The sequence below is a fragment of the Mus pahari genome, chromosome 18 (assembly GCF_900095145.1).
Source record: "Mus pahari chromosome 18, PAHARI_EIJ_v1.1, whole genome shotgun sequence".
Taxonomy (NCBI): Eukaryota; Metazoa; Chordata; class Mammalia; order Rodentia; family Muridae; genus Mus; species Mus pahari.
This window is the reverse complement of record NC_034607.1, coordinates 44,624,529-44,643,617: the sequence shown is the minus strand read 5'-3', so window position 1 is coordinate 44,643,617 and position 19,089 is coordinate 44,624,529. Positions and strand designations below refer to the sequence as shown.

General features: G+C 42.0%; 1 protein-coding gene across 2 annotated transcripts in view; it reads left to right on the top strand.

Annotated features, from left to right (window-relative positions):
• Positions 1–13,583: 13,583 nt before the first annotated feature.
• The window catches only part of Strn (striatin), an 89,915-nt gene continuing 84,409 nt past the window's right edge, over positions 13,584–19,089 (top strand). For both annotated transcript variants that reach the window (XM_029531240.1, XM_021217517.2), the window contains exon 1: positions 13,584–13,909. In XM_029531240.1, coding sequence (XP_029387100.1) covers positions 13,676–13,909 — 234 coding nt within the window. In that variant the 5' untranslated portion in view covers positions 13,584–13,675. The remainder of the gene's footprint in view (positions 13,910–19,089) is intronic.

Here is a 19,089-nt window from a genome sequence, read left to right as displayed (position 1 = left end):
CATAGCCTTATTTATAATAGCCAGAAGTTGGAAAGAACCAAGATGTCCTTCAACTGAGGAATGGATACAGAAAATGTGGCACATTTACACAAAGGAGTACTACTCAGCTATTGAAAACAATGAATTTATGAAATTCTTAGGCAAATGGATGGAACTAGAAAATATCATCCTGAGTAAGGTAANCCAGTCACAAAAGAACACACATGGTATGCACTCACTGATAAGTGGATATTAGCCCAAAAGCTCGGTATACCCAAGATACAATTCACAGGCCACATGAAACTCAAGAAGGAAGACCAAAGTGTGGATGCTTCGGTCCTTCTTAGAAGGGGGAACAAAATACTCATTGGAGGAGTTACTGAGACAAAGTGTGGAGCAGAGACTGAAGGAAAGGCCATCCAGAGGCTGCCCCACCTAGGGACCCATCCCATAAACAACCACCAAACCCAGACACTATTGTGGATGCCAACAAGTGCTTGCTGACAGGAACCTGTATAGCTGTCTTCTGAGAGTCTGTCTCTACCAGTGCCTGTCAAAGAGGTGGATGCTCTCAGCCAACCATTGTACTGAGCACAGGGTCCCCATTGAAGAACTAGAGAAAGGACCCAAGGAGCTGAAGGGGTTTGCAGCCCCATAGGAGGAACAACAGTATGAACTAACCAGTACCCCCAGAGCTCCCAGGGACTAAACCACCAACCAAAGGGTATACATGGTGGGACTCATGGCTCCAGCTGCATATGTAGCAGTGGATGGCCTAGTCGGTCATCAATGGGAGGTGAGGCCCTTGGTCCTGTGAAGGTTCTATGCCCCAGTATAGCGGAATGCCAGAACCAGAAAGTGGGAATAGGTAGGCTGGTGAGCAGGGGGAGGGGAGAGGGGATAGGGGATTTTTGGAGGGGAAACCAGGAAAGGGGATAACATTTGAAATGTAAATAAAGAAAATATCCAATAAAACAAAAAAATTATGTGGTAAATATATTTTCAGTTTTATCCCAATGACATTTCCCATTTGTTGGTTTATTTTGTTGTTCCTGTTTGGGGAGAGGTTGTTTCTGGGTTTTGATACAGGTAACTGGACCCAGAGCCTTGCTTATTGTAAGCATGCACTGTACTGATGTATGCTCCTAGATCCTAATTAACTTACTGTTTTTATATGTAAGTACACTGTAGCTGTCTTCAGACACTCCAAAAGAGACGTCAGAACTCATTAGGGATGGTTGCAAGCCACCATGTGGTTGCTGGGATTTGAACTCAGGACCTTTGGAAGAGCAGTTGGTGCTCTTAACAGTGAACTATCTCTCCAGCCCCCTAACTTACTGTTTTTAACTCTAAGCCACAGTCTTTTAAATTTCTTAGAATATAATTTTATCATGTAGTTGGGTGGCAATTGGATACTATCAGGAAAAGAAAATGGGTCAAATTTTAGCATTTGTCATGAAAATTAATTGAAAAGCAAACAGAATGTAAAATTTGAAGTGACTCAAATAACAGGAAAACCTTTGTTTTATGGCAAATATCCTGTGAATAAAAGCACATTTTCTAACCATTCCATCAAATATCCTTGTCTTTCTGATGGGCTTTTTGATTTTCACATTAAGTGCCTAAATTATGCTCTGTGTATATCTGTCTTGTTAACTGAATTGAAGTCCTCCTCTAAAGATCCACTAAGGTGTTTCAGATGTGCCATGCTATTCTACTTATTTTTAATGGCTAAAATTTGCCCTGCTTTATGCTTTGTGTAATTATAGAGCCTCAGGTTCCAACTGTGGTAGTTAGTTTCATTCATCAAATATTTATTGGGGCCTGCTGTGGGTAAGGCATCCACCTAGGAGCTTGAGGGCTCAGAGAGAATTATGGGTTAGGTGCGGGTCTCTCAGGCAGTGGGGATGTACCCTGAAAAGCAGGGAGCTGGCCCTGTGAAAGCCCTCACACCAGGGAGCACATTTTACTGCAGTTTTAGCAGACCGTGTCAAAGTTCAGAAGTGACTTTTCTGAACCTGTCACTGCTAATGCCATTTGAAGCATGCCACCTGCTGATCACTCTCCTGCCCACAGTGACTAGCCCACCTTGGACCTGTGCATGTCTCAGAAAGCTGCTTTGTCTCCTTGGTTTTCTGATTGACTTTTCTTTCTTACAGGGTTGGTTTTCATTTCAGTTTGGGCTCCTAACACTTTTCTCCTTGCTTTTTTTGTTTGTTTGTTTAATTTTTGGTAAAGTTCTCTTAAGATCATTCCCAGTGTCATGTAATTTCAGTGACTGAGAGTGTCCCGTTCAGGCGGAGGATGTTTTCAGTGATGGAGAACTCCCCAGCGTGTGCAAGGCCTTGGGCTCACCCCCCACTACCGAGGAAATAAAGTGTACAGTTGAGTGGCTTTGGTATCTCCACAGCAGTCCTCACCACAGTCACACTGTGGTGGTCACTACTTCAGAGCTGTCATCTTGGTCCCCTCCCTCCCCTCAGTCTTAGGCTGCCACCTCAAATCTTCCTTCTAAGATTCATACTGTGGACTTGAATTAATTATATGGAGTCATGTGCTCTTTCATGACTAGTTTTTTGAGGGTTCATCCACACTGTAGATCCTGCCGTTCTTTTTAATGGCTGCATACTACTCTGTTTTATGTACACTTTTTCTTTATCCACGTATCACCTGAAGGACACCCAGGCTGTTTCGACCTTCTCCTTACGGCTGTCTTACAAGTCATGAGGCTCTGAACAGTTAAGTACAGATTTTTCCATGAACATATTTTCTGAGACAGGGTTTCATTCTATACTCTAGGCTGGCCCCTAACTCAGGGTCCTTCTGCCTTACCCTTCTGAATGCAAGGGTTATAGATTTGCATCACAAACATGTATTTTAATATCATCAGTATCCAGCCAGGAGTGGAATTACTTGATTAAATAATAACTCTAACTTTTTTAAAACCCACCAAACTCTTCTAATATTTTTGTACACATGCGTGTATGCATGTGACCCCTTCAGCTCATCTATTTATCTAGATCCTTGTTTTTACCCTACTTTTTGTGTTCTTGGTACCTCCCTAGCTTTTCAGGATAGGACACATCATGCCTCCTTTCCCAGCCCTCCTCCTCCTTTCTTTGTTAGTATACACGTATCCATTCTGTAACATTCTTCTAAGCTACCACCAACCATCTCTTTCCTGTCATTGGAGCTATACGAGAAAAATCTTGTTAACGAATTAGGGATGGAGCCCAGGTAGCAGTGGAGCACACTTTTAATCCCAGCTCTCAGGAGGCAGAGGCGGGTGGATCGCTTGAGTTCTAGGCCAGCCTGGGCTACTTGGGACAAAAGGGGGTGGGGGAGTGGGAAGATGGCTCATTAAGTAAAGGTACTCCCACACAAGTGAGAACAAGAGTAGCATAGAGTGTGGTATTTAGTCTGATAAGCAGTTTTTCATGCATAGAAATGATAGTATAGCAGAGAAGTTTAATTATGACAGATTATCACTGTCAGGAGCTGCTGGGCTTCAGAGATGGCTCAGATGATAAAGTGCTTGTTTGCAATATTGAGAAACTGAATTCAGATCCCATTTAAAAAGTCAGGCATGGCAACGTGCACCTGTAATCCCAGCCTAGGGAGTTGAGGCAGGAGAACACACACATGCATTTGCACCCATCTATGCTCATGTACAGAGTTTGTTTTAAATGTAAAAAGCTGACATTTTTGTTGTGTGTACTAGCCTCTCTAGATACATTCAAATAATGATGAATGACGAGTATAATTAGCCCACATTTCAAAGCATGCTTGATTCCAGCGTTCCTACTCCTCACATTTTCTTCATTCTTAATTGGAATTCTTAGATCTGAAACACCGAATGTTTAGGGTTCAGACTCCATCTTAGAGAACCTGACCTAAGGTTGAACTGGAGTTAACTTAACAAACTGGCACCCAGCACCAGTTTCTAGATTACTCCCCAACAAATCTACACCTCCAGGTTACAAGCCCACCCCTGACACTTCACTTCCTAACAACTACCAATCCGCAGGAAAGCAGAAGTTAGGTTTATGGTTTGGCTCCCAGCACCAGCTAATTATGTTAAAGGCCATAGTGTCCCTCCAGTCAGATGTCTACCAGGCTGGATACCCTCTTCTTGCCTCTATAAATGCTTTCCTAAAACTGGGCTCGGGGCCCCCTCCCATTCTCCTGCATCAGAGTCGTTGGTATGGCCCAAGCTGGAGATAAAATAAAGAGACCCTAATGTGATTACATCGGAATCGGCTCCTTGGTGGTCTTTTGGGGGTTCATGAATGTTTATCCTGGCATGACAGGTGGATGTCAGAAATGGTTAAAGACTAGCCATAAATTAATTTCTTGTTCAATACTTTCCACTAAGTGAACTATTTTTAAAACCTGACTTAATCGTCACATACCATCATACCATATCTGGTTCCCTCATATCTAAAATACTATGAAATTATTATTTGTGGACTTAGTAGTTTAAAAAGAATTTCATAACTATAATAGTATGATGGTTGTATGTGCACAAGTGAGCAATACCTCTCATAACACCCATACCTGTGTTCATACTTCAGATATATATATGTATATATAATGCATGTATATGTGCATATATATAATATAAAAGTATCTCTTATTCAACTAATGTAATTGTTATCTCAGAGGTTTATTGCCTCTGCTTATTTAAGCCTAGGCCCAGAAGCTTCTAACTTCCATACAATCTTATCTAGACCTAGAATATTTTCAGCCTCTGAGACTTACTGCCGAATAAATACACCCAGCTGTCCTGGCTCAAAACTCCTCTCCATGCTGACTGATTCAAACTGGCTTCTTTCAACTTGGACTGAATTGCTCTGCTTGGCATCATATCACCTTTGGCAAGCTCTTCTAATCGCTTTCTCATTCTCTAGCTTGTTCTGTCTTCACCTGTATTTAGCTTGTTCTCTCCCTGAAACCTGTCTCTGTACAATTGTTCTGGTAAAACTGTCTCTCTCCTCTCTGCTCTTAAGTACCCTCTCTCTTTTCTCACGTGCTTCCTTCTAGAAACTAACTTTATCTTCATTGTTTGGAATTAAAGGTGTTTGCTAAGGATGTGCCTGTATTCTAGCCAGAGGCATTAAAGGTGTGTGCTAAGGGCCGAACCACACCACAACCAGAAATAGGTTTTTCCAGTAAACAGCACAGTCTGGGGTTCACAGTGTGATCATATATCCTGCAACAACCTAATACATATACATACATAATGCGTACATATTTATGGATAGCTGTACTGGGGGAAGAACACATTCAGGCTCTCCACCACTAATCTCTCTCTAGCTTAACATCTACCACTTCATGTTTTTTTCTTATTTTTTCCTTTCCTTTTTCTTTTTCTCTTTCTTTCTTTCTTTCCTTCTTTCTTTCTTTCTTTCTTTCTTTCTTTCTTTCTTTTTTTTTTTTTTTTGAGACAGGGTTTCTTGCCTTTTCTTTTTCTAACTTAAAAGAAGGGACTTACTAGATGACTTAGTGGTTAAGTTCAATTCCCAGCAAGGATGGGAACTCTCCAGACTACTTGGTAGCTCACAACCATAGATAATGGGATCTGATTCTCTCTTCCAGTGTGCATGAAGTCATGGCATTCATATATAAAATATATTCAAAAAGTCTTAAATGTAATGACTTGGTTATTAAATATCTTCCTTCTTTCTAATTCATTTCTAACTACACAGGGAAATGCTTCTCTTATCTCGTTTGCAAAACCAAAAAAAAAAAAGAGGCTTTATTCCTGTCTAATGAGTGTGAAGTTATATCAGAGTAAAAAAGAAAGTTGAGCTTTTGTCTTATTGCAAAATAGTCAATTATAATGAAAATTGCATTCATTAACATTTTGGGGAAATTTTTTCTAACTCAATACCCAGAAAAAGAAAATCTATGTTGATATTTGAATGTAATTTCCCCATATCATAATAACTATATGGCAGCTGTTTTGGCTTGTTTTCCTCTATTTTATAAGAACTCCCCAGTGACAATAAGATGGGAAAGATTTAGTAATTCATTTTTCTCCTTAACTCTGGCCTTTGCACATGTTAGCCAGGCTGTCTGCCACTGAGCTATGGCTCCAGCAGTTCTCCTTTGCACATGTATGACGTGTGTGTTTACATGTGTGGGTACACATGTGTGTCCATGCCTATGGAGACCTGAGGGTGCTGTGGGGTATCCCCCTGGCTTAGTCGCCACCTGATGCAGCGTCTCTGAAGCCGGAGCTTGCTTTAGGCCTAGTCTTGCTAGTTTGGCTAGTTAGTCAGGTTAGTCTAGCTAATTCCAGGGACGACTCCTGTCTGTTCTGGAACTGGATTACACCAGCCATCAGGCCCACCTGGCTTTTTGTGTAGCTTCTGGGAATTTAAACTCCTTCCCATGGCAAACACCTTACCTGCTGAGCCATGCCCTCAGCTACCCATGGTTTGGTGCCTCTTTATACTTGGTGTACCACAACTGCAGCTGTTGTTCTATAAGCAGGCACTTCATTTCCAGTTTTTACATCTTAAGGAATAGTGTTAGCTTTGACTTTGTAGACTCCTCGGGGTAAATTTCCTAGGAATTAATTTTTGTTTTTAAATCAGCTTAAATTTTGCTACAGATTGGTGAATTTTAGAGAAAGCGGAGAGTTTTGTTTGGTTGCTTTTTCTGTATGTTTGTTTATTATTAAGCTTGAGGATAATTTTATTAAAGTTAAAAAGAAGCCAGGTGGTAGCACTCACTTTTAATCCCAACACACTAAGGAGACAGAGACTGGAGGGGCTCTGACTTTCAAAGACAGCTACAGCCAGCACTACATAGAGAAACTGTCTTGACAAACAAACGAACAAACAGAAAGTTAAAATGAACACTCTCCTGGGAACGCAAACTGTGAATGGAGGAGAGAAAAAGAAACAAACAAAAAACAAACAAAAAATTAAAAAGAAGAAAAAGTCATGCTTTTTAAGCCAGTCCAATATACAGCACAGAGATGAGCCATGGCAGCACATCCCCTGCCTCCCACCTGTGGTGCTGGGACATCTTTCATGTTTTAAATCTGGTTATATTCTTACACAAATATTGCAGCATTAATTTAGTCATTGTCTTCTTCTAAGAACTATATTTAAATGCCTTTTCCCTTATGAGGTGAATTGTATATGCTGAATACAAATGCAGTTTGAACACACTCGGTGGCTCGGTCATGTTTCTTTTCTTTTCTTTTTTCTTTTGAGACAGAGTTTCTCTGTATAGCCCTGGCTGTCCTGGAACTCACTTTGTAGACCGGGCTGGCCTCGAACTCAGAAATCCGCCTGCCTCTGCCTCACGAGGGCTGGGATTAAAGGCGTGCGCCACCACGCCCAGCTTGGTTATGTAAAAATCGTGAGCAGGTTCAAACTGCTCCTGCCCTCCCATGCTTGGTGCTCCGGGTCAGGCTGCTGAGGAAAACCTGGGGAAGGAGATATGGTAGATGATGGTAGAACGTTCCATTATAGAGACCGTCTGCAAGTCCTGTAACTCACACACAGTGAGCAGTGCTGTATGAAAGCTGCAGAGGTAAGGGCTGGTAGCACATGCAGGGTAGGCTCAAGCCTGTCCGGAAAACCTAAGAAAAGCAAGAATGTGAAGCTGGACATTCCAGCTTCAATCCTCCTCTTTCTTTCTTCTTCTCCCTTCCCTTCCCCTCCCTCCCCTCCCTCCCCTTCCCCCCTTTCCCTCCCCCATCCTCCTCATCCATCTTTGTCCTTGTCTTTTTTTCTTTTTTTTTTGGCATTAAGCCCTGGTTTTTCCCCCTCTCTCTTGTTTATTTGTACAAAATAATGTACAAAAGAAAACTGTGCTATATTTGCATTATTTTGAGGACTTACTGTATCTGAGGACCACCAGGTGAGGGAAGATTGGCTATTTTCTGCTGAGCATAGCTGTATATACTGGAAAAGAGTGCATCCCAGTTATACAGCTGGCTGAAATAGACACACACACACACACACACACACACACACGAGTACACACATAGATGTTGAGGGGAAGTTTCACTCATTGGCAGATTTCATTTAAAGAAGAGAAGAGATATCAGCAGACTGGAGTTGAAGAAGGCAAAGGGAAATTGTGAGGGGCTGGAGAGGGCTCCCAGGTTAAGAGCACTTGCTCCTGCAGAAGAGCTTGGTTTGGTTCCTAGCACCCACGTGCTGGCTCACAACCATCTATAACTCCAGTTCTGAGGAATCTAATACTTCTGGCTTCTACGGACACATGTGTGATGCATGCAGGCAAAACGTTCACACAAAAGATAAAAATAAACTTAAAAAAATATGATCAAGACCTAATCTGTTTGCTTAGGTAAATTCTGAAGTTGATCACCACTAATGTTCTAAGAGAAGGCTTGCTACAGCTTCAAAACTGGGGAATCCTTTCAGGCTGGCTATGTTTGATATTTAGATGGACTTAGGTAATCTTACTATAGCCTTGAAGTATTTACTTATATACCTATCAGCCATCAAAAAAAAAAATCAAAGTTAATTCCAATTTAATGATCCATTTTTAAAATGGAGATGAAACTTTATTATTAAAAAAGATCTTTTTTGGCCAGGCAGTGGTAGCAGACGCCTTTAATCCCAGAGCTTGGGAAGGAGACAGGTGGATCTTGGCGAGTTTGAGGATAGCCTGGACTACAGAGCAAATCCAGGACAGTCAGATCTATACAGAGAAACTCTGTGTCAAATAACAGCAACAATAACAATAACGAGTTCTTTTATCATGAAGTATTAAAAAATGACCAGTAAAATAAAATAGATAATGTGTTTGCTTTGTCTTCCAAAATTCAAAATGGTCGCTATTGTAGCACCCTTTTAGATTATCTAAAAAAGTTACACATGAAATTTTAAAGTTAAACTTATTAAATAAAATGTGCATGTGAGTGCAGGTGTTAATTCCCCCTGGACAGGTGGTTGTGAGACTCCTCGTGTGCCTGCTGGGACTTGAACTGAGGTCCACTGGAAGACTAGTAAGTGTTCTTCATTCCAGTACAGAGGAATGCCAGGGCCAGGAAGCAGGAGTGGGTGGGTTGGGGAGCAGGGCATGGGGAGGGTATAGGGGGCTTTGGAGATAGCATTTGAAATGTAAATGAAGAAAATAATAAAAAAATGTTCAAAAAAAGTGTTCTTCATTGATGAGCCATCTCTCCAGCCCCAAATGATCATTTTAAAGCTAAAAATAAGTCAACTTCCTAGCTTCAAATTTCTCCCCAACTAATAGTAACTGCAGTAATAACTAATAAGGCTAAGTCCCTATTCTATCACAGATTCGCGATGCAGATTTAATTGTTGGACTCCAAGGGAATTTTCACATGATAGCATTCCTTCATTTTCAATGTGCACGATATGTTGGAAGCTGGATGCGGGGGGGGGGGGGAAGCTGCCTGATAGAGAACAGGCAGGAAGGAAAGGGGGCAGAGATGAGAGATAGGACAGACGTGAATAAACAATGGGCGATTGCAAGTTCCTGTTCCCCAAAGCGCTTTTCATCCCTTTGGAGGCTTCTTTCCACCCAAGCAATTTCCTTTTTCTGCTCAAAACTCTGAAAGAGCCATCAAGTTCAATTTGAAGCCTTTCTCTGAACCTCAACCCGTTATTTTGCACAGCTTGGGAAAGAGTCACTCATTTTTAATGAAAAACAGAAAAAAAAATCAGATGAATTGTCATTTTTTTTTAAAAAAGATTTATTTATTTACTTACTTATTTATTATATAAGTACACTGTGGCTGTCTTCAGACACACCAGAAGAAGGCATCAGATCTCATTATAGATGGTTGTGAGCCACCATGTGGTTGCTGGGATTTGAACTCAGGATCTTCGGAAGAGTAGTCAGTGCTCTTAACTGCTGAGCCATCACTCCAGCCCCTGAATTGTCATTTTATTGGAATGTAATCCTAGTCCTACAAAGCATACATGGAGAAGTGGAACATAGCACACACAAATTGTTATCTAAGTACCCTGCTAACAGGTCCCCCTTTCACCTTACGCTGCTTACACTGACTTAGAAGTCACTACCTCAACAGTTGCTATGTGTGCTCAGAAAAGAAGCCGTTTTCCCTGCCACTTGGGCTTTATTGGATAATGAAAATATTGGAACATCAACAACACCATGAGTTTTTTTAAGCATGATTATTTTAACTCTTACTGAAGTCCTGGTGTGGGAGTGAAGAAGGCAAAAGGGAAATTAATTATGGCATTTACCAGGGCCTTAAGTGTGTGTGTGTGTGTGTACAAATTTCAGTTAGTCTTGTGAACTATATTATAAAAAGAGTTATGATTATTTAGTATATACCATACGGTAGGTACTATGTTAAACATTTAAATTCATTCTCCTATATGACCTCACACTTATTTTGTAAGACAAGTGTTATGCTTTAATAAAACCTGAGAGGACTGGACCAGTGAGAAGGCTCAGCAGGGAGAGGAACTAGTTGATAGTCCTGAGTTCCATCCCCAAGAGGCCACATACTGAAGGAAGAGAACTTACTCCATAAGTTATTCTCTGACCTCCACTCATGAGCAGCAACACATACACACACACACACACACACACACACCAGTTTTAGAATCTAACTCATATAGTAGGAAAATACAGGATTCAGGGGCCTTATCAAAGCAAAAGAACCTTAAAACTTTAAAAAATGTACTGAGTCTTGTTAAACTACCAACAAAATATTAACACGTGCAGCTCTTTTAAAGTAAGTTAAATAATCCTACTTTACTATATAACTCTTAATATTTTGACTTATTGAATGTTATTTCTATGATATGAACCATCGATGCTATTTTAATTGTAAAGATGTACTCAAAAGCAAAGAAATTATTTGATAATAAAGTTTGAATAAGAATGAAAATAATTGGGCTGGTGAGATAGCTCAGTGGGTAAGAGCACCCGACTGTTCTTCCGAAGGTCTGGAGTTCAAATCCCAGCAACCACATGGTGGCTCACAACCATCTGTAACAAGATCTGATGCCCTCTTCTGGAGTGTCTGAGGACAGCTACAGTGTACTTACATATAATAAATAAATAAATAAATCTTAAAAAAAAAAAAAAAGAATGAAAATAATTATCTAGTAAGTATCCATAGTAGTCCAGGATGTCGATACTTTTGGAAAGTACGTGAGTGTAGCATGTGTACATGTGTGTGCATGTCTGGAATCCACGAGTATTCGTTGATTATTCCCCATCTCTATTTTATTTTTGTTTGTTTTTAAATAGAGTCAGGAATCTCTCACTGAACCTAGAGTTCATGTTTGGCTAGACTGGCTAGTCGCTTATCTCCATAAACTTACCTGTCTTTACTTTATATCCTGCTATCTCCCATTACTGAATTACAGGTCATTGCCTGCACCTCGCTTTTATGTGTGTGCTGTGGATCCAAACTCAGTTTCTCATGCTTAGATGGCAAGCACCTTATTGACTGAATCATCTACCCTGCCTTATTATCTATGCATTTAATTATGTTTTATAGTCTTTTGTGAATCAATTTAAAGCCGTTGTCTGGTCTGACATGTCTTTTGTTAGAGGAAAAAAAAAACCAGATTTTTAACATCCAAGCTTATAAAAATTACTTAAATCCCTCAGATGAAAAAGTTCCATTCTTAGCCAGGTGGTGGCACAAACTTCTTTAATCCTAGCACGTGGGAGATAGAGGCAGGTGGATCTCTGAGTTGGAGGCCATCCTGGTCTACAAAGCAAGTTCCAGGACACCCAGGGCCACACAGAGAAACCCCGACTGAAAATCCCAAAACAAAAAACAGAAAGAAAAGGATAGGGAAATAAAAAAAAGAAAGGAAAAAATTCTATTCATGTTTTCTTGGTTCTGATAGATATGAGTAGTCAGCACGGATACAGAAATAGATAGTTAGCCCTGGCTGTCCTAGAACTCATGCTGTAGACCAGGCTGGCCTCCATCTCGGAAGTCTGTTTCCCTCTGCTTGTCTCTGCTTCTGGGGTGTGCTACCATGTCCAGCTTAATTTTTTTTTTTTTAAGTTTTCTGAGCTAACAGGCAGGTAATCTGGGAGCTAGTTTTGGCAGTCATCATTCAAGGACTCATTGAGGACAGTCTCAATTTCTTGAGCTGTAAATGAATCAGGCTGGATCTCAAAGAACATTTAGAGCCAAACTAATTTATGACACAAGGAATGTGGCCAGGCCTGGATCAACTTTTTATGATAATAAAGAATGAATTCACAAAGCAGAAACATTCAGTAACTGAGCAAAGAGGGCTTTGCCAGAGCAGATACAATGTGTTTCCTGTCCTTTTCACAAGTTGCCATGGGAAGACCAGGGAACAGAGAGGACAGGGACAGGATGCCCTTCCCTTGCAAGTCACTCATCAGCTTCTCTCTTGACTCTTTTTTTTTTTCATGTCCATCAGATCAAAACAAAATTACATTTTTTTTTTGTTGGAGTGACAAATAATTTCGTTTTTCATTTCTTAAATGTTCTTCAGGCACCTTCCTTTCTCCAGTTGGTGTAGTGTAAATTTATAGTGATAATAATCAGGGAGCTCAGAGAGGGAAAACACCGGCAAATCACTTAGAAGGAAAGGAGTTTGGTGTGCCTTTGGTGTAAAGATCAATTGCCCAAGAAATTAGGAAAGCGACAAGTGGGAAGGGAAGGTTCCCGGGTTCAGGAGTGCAGTAGAGCAAAAAGGGACTTTGTTCCTTCTGAGTGTAGCCCTTAGGGCTCTGTGACTCTATATGTATGTCAACCTCCTTTTGGTGACAAGAGCTGTGACATCTATCTTTATATTCCTGGCACGGAATATTACTGACAATAGAATATGTGTTCAAGCGAATTGAGTGAAAACTGCCTCAAAGATGGGGAAAAAATGAGATTGAACAGGCAGCACTTATTTATTACTGGAGATCTAAAACTTTGGCAGAATTCCCCTGCAGAGAAAGCTGCTTTAATACTAGTATTTCAGACTAAGTGTTAAACTAGAAATTAGAAGAAGCCCTCCTGGCAAATGTCAAACCTTAGCAGAAAGACAGAGAGGACCAGAGTGCCTCCTCCTAAGGGAAAACTGGTCTGTTAACAAGCACTGAGCCCCTCTGGGGATGAAAGGTAGGCTCGATGACAACCCGTGGTCCAGGAGTGTCGAGGCTTTGATGAACCCCGAAATGGGCGACAAGGGGCAGACGACCGGATGGCTTGCCCAGAGCCTATTTCTTAACAAAACGACCAGGAAGCCCTAAACTAAGTGGAGCTACGGCTGGTACTTGGCGTGATAACTTCCGCGTGTGAGTATGCAACAGGGAGCGCCGCTCGCGAACTTCCGCATGAAGGGAGCCTGCGGCGGAGCGACCCGAGGGGCAACGGCGGGCCGCATCGCCGAAGAAGAAACCCGCGCAGCCCTCAGGAGAGGGCGTGGCGAGGAAAGGGCGTGGCTTCGGTCCCGCCTCCGAGAGGCGCAGGCCTACAGACGAGCGGGGTTCGCCACGCCCCGGGACTACATTTCCCGGCAAGCCCCGCGGGCCGCAGTTGACCCACTTCCCGGCCCGTCACGGGCTCGCCCGGCCCCCGCGCCCGGGCGGCTGCTCCCTGCTGACTGGGGTGTGGGCGGGGAGCGGCGGAGGGAGGAGGCAGAGCTGGCCGCCGCAGTTTGCCGCCGCTGCTGGGCGCCTAGGCAGAGAGCTCCCCGGGCTTCGTGCGGCCGCCATGGACGAGCAGGCGGGGCCCGGCGTCTTCTTCAGCAACAACCACCCGGGAGCTGGCGGTGCTAAGGGGCTCGGGCCTCTGGCGGAGGCTGCAGCGGCCGGAGACGGGGCGGCTGCGGCGGGGGCGGCCCGAGCTCAGTACAGCCTCCCGGGGATCTTGCACTTCCTGCAGCACGAATGGGCCCGCTTCGAGGTGGAGAGAGCCCAGTGGGAGGTGGAGCGGGCGGAGCTGCAGGTAAAGACCCTCCCGGCCTGGCGGTCCTCATCCCGCCTCTTCTCTCTCTTCTGCCCCGCCCCAGACCCTTCACCCCCTCCCCCAGCCCGCTCGCGTCCCCTCCCCCTTGTCTCGCGCCCATCACTTCCAGAATCTCATCCCTCTTCCTCCAGTCACCTTTGACTTCTTTGCTGATCCCACTTCCTCCAGCCTGTTTTCCCACTCCTTCTGATCCCTCTACCCTCCCGGCGGCTGTTTTCCCCACTTTCAACTCCCGTGCTTATTCCTACTGGTTTGCCATGCCACATTTCGTGGGGTTGTCTGTCCCTTTCGGTTTTACTGGTTGGGTTGACAGTAGTTTTGAGACTCCGAGCAAATCATCCTGGCTCAACCTGACGCACCCTAGGTCTAGAGACATTCCTTGCAGAAGGGTTTTGGCAGTTGACTTACCGCTCACTCTGCAAGGAAGGTGACCAGAGAAAGCTACACAAGTTGTATCCGTGAGGCCTTGGCTTTCCTCGAGAAACTGACGTTACTAGCAGTGTCAGCTCCAGTTTTATGTCTGAAAATGTTTCCCTGTCTGCCCTTTCACCCCATCCCGCACTCGCATTTGGTTTAGAGTCATTTGTTTCAGTGAAGGATCTGATTGATGGGAGTCAGAAAATAAATGGGCAGAGGTGGGACACCTTTTCACAGAATCTAAAACTTCCTAAGAGTTGATATGTATGTCCAGAGCTTAAAAGGAAGTAAAGGGGCTTCAGTGATATTTTGCCCCCTTGCATAACCTGCCAGATAAAGCGTGCTTATCTGAGAGGAGCTCTTGTCGGCCAGAGAAGCATAAAAGGTTGATACTTCACTGGTCATTCTGAGTTGGTAAGTAGGTTTACTCTTGACTGTTTATAAAACTTCCAACACATACACTAATTTCCAGAGGAACTCAAAGAGCTGTGAATTGTGCCTCTCTGTTTTATGGGCAAAATCTGTATACTTATGAAATTTGAGTACAGTTTTAGTTTGTTTGTGAAGCACTTGAAGTGTGTTTCGTTTTGGGGTATTTTGTTTGTTTGTTTTTTTTTTTTTGTTTTTTGTTTTTTTGGCACAAAAAATGAAGAGAAAGAAACACTGAAGAGACTCGTTTGTCGAAGCACACTGCTTTGGGAGATTGATGTGGCCACAGAAGGAGCAAACAGGCAAGGTTATGGTAAATAAGTCTCTGATAAAGGCTGGGCTTGAGTCCGGCTCTGTGACCTTGAGGGAATTCTGTGACCTCTCTGGGCTTCAGTTTCATCCTTTACTTATTCAGCACATGCTCATGGCTTGGTGAATGCCTGCCTTGTGTATCCAGACGCCAATTAAGGAGACTGAAAAGGCGGCTGTCCCCCTCATGGAGTTTCTGTTTTAATCAAAAGGCGTACAGTCAGTGGATAGAGCTGTGTGAACTAGCCTACGGATTATCTCTCCGAGGAAACGTAAGAATATAGGAGTGTAACCAACTTTGGGGAGGTGGGGTCAGGCAATTGAATGAAATAAGGTAGTGGCCTGTATGGTTTCTTACGTTTGTACAGTTACATTGTTTGTATTCTTTGCTGACTTTCTCATACCTACTGTGAGTTATAAGTCTATTTGATATTTGTAAGTCATCCTGTGATGACTGATCTTGTACTCAACCCAATGACTTGAGAGTATGCAGAAAGTCTGATGTTTAGACAGTTACCTATCCTTACTGGCAGTGCATTCCGGAAATGCGCTTCTGGAGTTCAGGTCCAGGGGACTATTGAATGAGAGCTAACTCTCATGCACGGTTGCTGCAAGTGATTTTTGTTTGTTTCTGTTTAAATTTTAGCATATTTGATAGTTTAGGGAATATAAAACAAATGACACTATTCTGGTAAAAAACAAGCAATAAAATGTTTGCCTTCGCCGGGTATGGTGGCGCATGCCTTTAATCCCAGCACTCGGGAGGCAGAGGCAGGCGGATTTCCGAGTTCGAGGCCAGCCTGGTCTACAAAGTGAGTTCCAGGACAGCCAGGACAATACAGAGAAACCCTGTCTCGAAAAACCAAAAAAACAAAACAAAACAAAACCAAACAAAAAACCAAACAAAATGTTTGCCTTCCTAGTGTGTAGCATATGAGGATTTACAGACTAGCCTGTGTTCATTCATTCTTTTCTCTGAGGCTTAGATTTTACAATTTATGTGTACATTTAATTAGTCTTTAAGTTTTATACACACATCCAAATTAACTTCAGGTACGTTTCATATTTTTCTTTATGATAAGGACACTACTTAATTTTTTAATAGGATCTTTTGATTTATGTTCCAGAGAAAGTTGAAAAAAATAGAATATTTTGTAAATATAATAAATATTATTATTATTGCAGCGTTTGCAATAATGTATGGTCTCTGTATCATTAACAGAATGAAAAATTTTAAAAACCATGTACTTTTTAAAATCAACATTAAATTTGATTCTCCCTTTCTGTGCCATTAGGCTTTTCCTGGGGTAGGGGGCGGGAAACAGTATAAAGTGAAAGAGTTAAATGAGTTATGATGACACATGCCTGTGTCCTTTTAATTTTTAAATCTCTTCTGAAGCCGTTAACACCAAAGTCAACAGAAGTGCCTTTAAGGTTCAGTCTCATTTGTCCCTACAGGAACCTGTCAATCCTGCTCTTTCAAGTTGTCAGGGCTGAGTTGTGAAAGGCAACCCAAGTTCTCATCTGTCTGGGCAGCCCATGTCACTTCCTCCCTCCTTTAGATAATGGGAGTGAGAGCGGAGTCACGTCACAACGTATAAAGCATTTTTTTTTTTTTTAATTTCTTTTTTCCTCCTTTCTCATGTTAGTTAATAGACCATCCCCCCACCAACCGTGAGAATTGGTGAGTCACAAGGCAATGGAGAATAGGGAATATCAAGGTATTACTGAGTTTTGTGTTTGAGAAAGGAATGGAAAGAATACTAACAATATTTGAGAGGTTTTTTTTTTTTTCATGTATGAGATGTGGTGCCAGAGACCCCAAAGAAGTTTGCATCCTAATCAGTATGGTGGTAGGTAGGAGACTCAGACTCATTTGAGGGAGAGATTGACTTTCTTAGAACAGCGTGAGAAGATTCAGCAGCAAATGTGGAGAGCTATGAAGTGATCAGAACCCGAGGCTTAGTCATTTGAAAGTTACTTACAGGAAGGCAAACATGTAAATAGAATTGAGTAACCCTAGATTTTGATGATGTGTGTGTGGAAGTGTCTCCCTGGGAGTGGTAGAATTGTTTAGATCAACTAGTAGAGGGCATGTGCTATAGAGAGTCTGAGCTGGAGTGTTTATGAATCTAGATTTTGGCACTAATGATTTGTATCTCATTTAGCAAATATTTTTCAAGTATATACTTCATGCCAGGTCCTGTTTTAGGCATGGAGAAGATATAAGATCTTATCTCGTGAAATTTAAATGATAGGGTCAGATAAACAGTGATGAATACTTGCTACATTGCAAAGTATTACATGTTCTGGTAAAGTAAAAGGATAGGAAGTAAGTCATCACAGACCGAGAGTTATTGAGCAGAAACCTTCCAAGGCCGGACCTGAGGTCCAGAAGGAGTTAAAACAGCCAGAAGGGAGGATGCTTAGAATATCACCAGGACAACAATGAGGCACCTGTGGCTGGAATGGAAGAGGAGTGGAAGAAATGATGCCGGGGAAAGATACTGGATCCTGCTTCCTGTAAAGACTTTGAATTTTGGCTGTGTCTGGTGGCACAGTCCTGTAATCTCTGCTACTTGGCAGACATAGGGAGAGAGACATCACAAGTTCAAGGCTGGTCTGGGTTACAGAGGGAATTCAAGGATAACATGGAATATTAGTGTGGTTGGCTTCAGATACAAAGTGGGAAGAACAACAAGACCACAGCTCAGTGGTTGAGGGTTTGCCCAGAGTATGCAGGGCTTCTAGGTTCAACCCCCAGGACCAAGAAAACAACCATCACTGGGCTTCACCTCAGTGGATTTGGCAACCATTGGAATGTATTGACGAAAGGCAAAGGCGCATCTTTAAAATGAACCCTTGGCAGGAGGTCAGACTATGCCCCAGGAGGTGGGTAGAAGAAGCAGGGGGAATGTTTAGGAGTCTGTTTTAATTAATGGAGGCCTGAGTTGAGAATGAGAGGTAGTGGTGAGGTTTTTGCATAGACATTTTGTTGATGTATCACCAACTATACTAGGTTCTGAGCACAGGAAGAGAACTGACTAGACTGACTAGCCAGTGTGCCCTGGGTAGGATGTGAGGTGTGAGGAAAAGGGGACTGAGAACAGCTCCGCACATTGTTTCTGAACTCCTTTGAAGGATTGGTGAAATCTACAGAGCATGTAAGAACTTTAAAACATGCAAGAACTTTAAAAATGATTGCCTTTGGTTAATTACGGTGATTATTTCCCATTTCACAAAATGCAACAATGACATAGACCTGCTGATCAATCTGTACTCTAAACTTACTATTAATATTTCCTGCCTATAAAACATATTTGCCAAAAATATGACATCTCAGAGCCTTAAGTTACCTTGTGAGAATTAAGTGAGATTATTTTCAAGTCTCTAGTAGGTGCCTGGTGTGTAAATCAAGTGCTGAATGAATGGTAGCAAATACACGCTGTCACTTTCTTTCCTGTTGATTGCCTCTGAGAAAATGCTAATCTTCAATCATAAACTCATCTTAGACCAGGCCTCAAGAGTGCCTTCCTAAGACCATGCAGCAGAACAATCAGGGTCCGGTGCTGGCACTGAAGCCATTTGACAGGAATGATGGTAGCAGCTAAACTTCAGTGAATATAATCACTTACATCTTAGATAACAAATTGTGGACATTTGTAACCATTTTATAAAACAAACTGATTTATCTTTTTCTTTCTACTTTTAAATTTGGAAAAAAAATGAACCTTCATGAGATCACTTTGTTAATAGGTTTTTAAATTCTAATCATATTCTTGATAATTTCATAATCATTAATTATATTTTTGGAAAGGTTACAGGGGTTTTTACTCTTTTAAAACATATCCTTTTGTCATTTGAATTCAGTGTTTCTTCACCTTAATGGCAATTTTAGAATAATCTGTTCCCTGGGCCTCATCCAGACCAATTGAATCAGAATCATAGAAATTATGGCTCTAGCATTAGCAGTTTTTGAGCATTTTTTTAGATTTTTTTTTTTT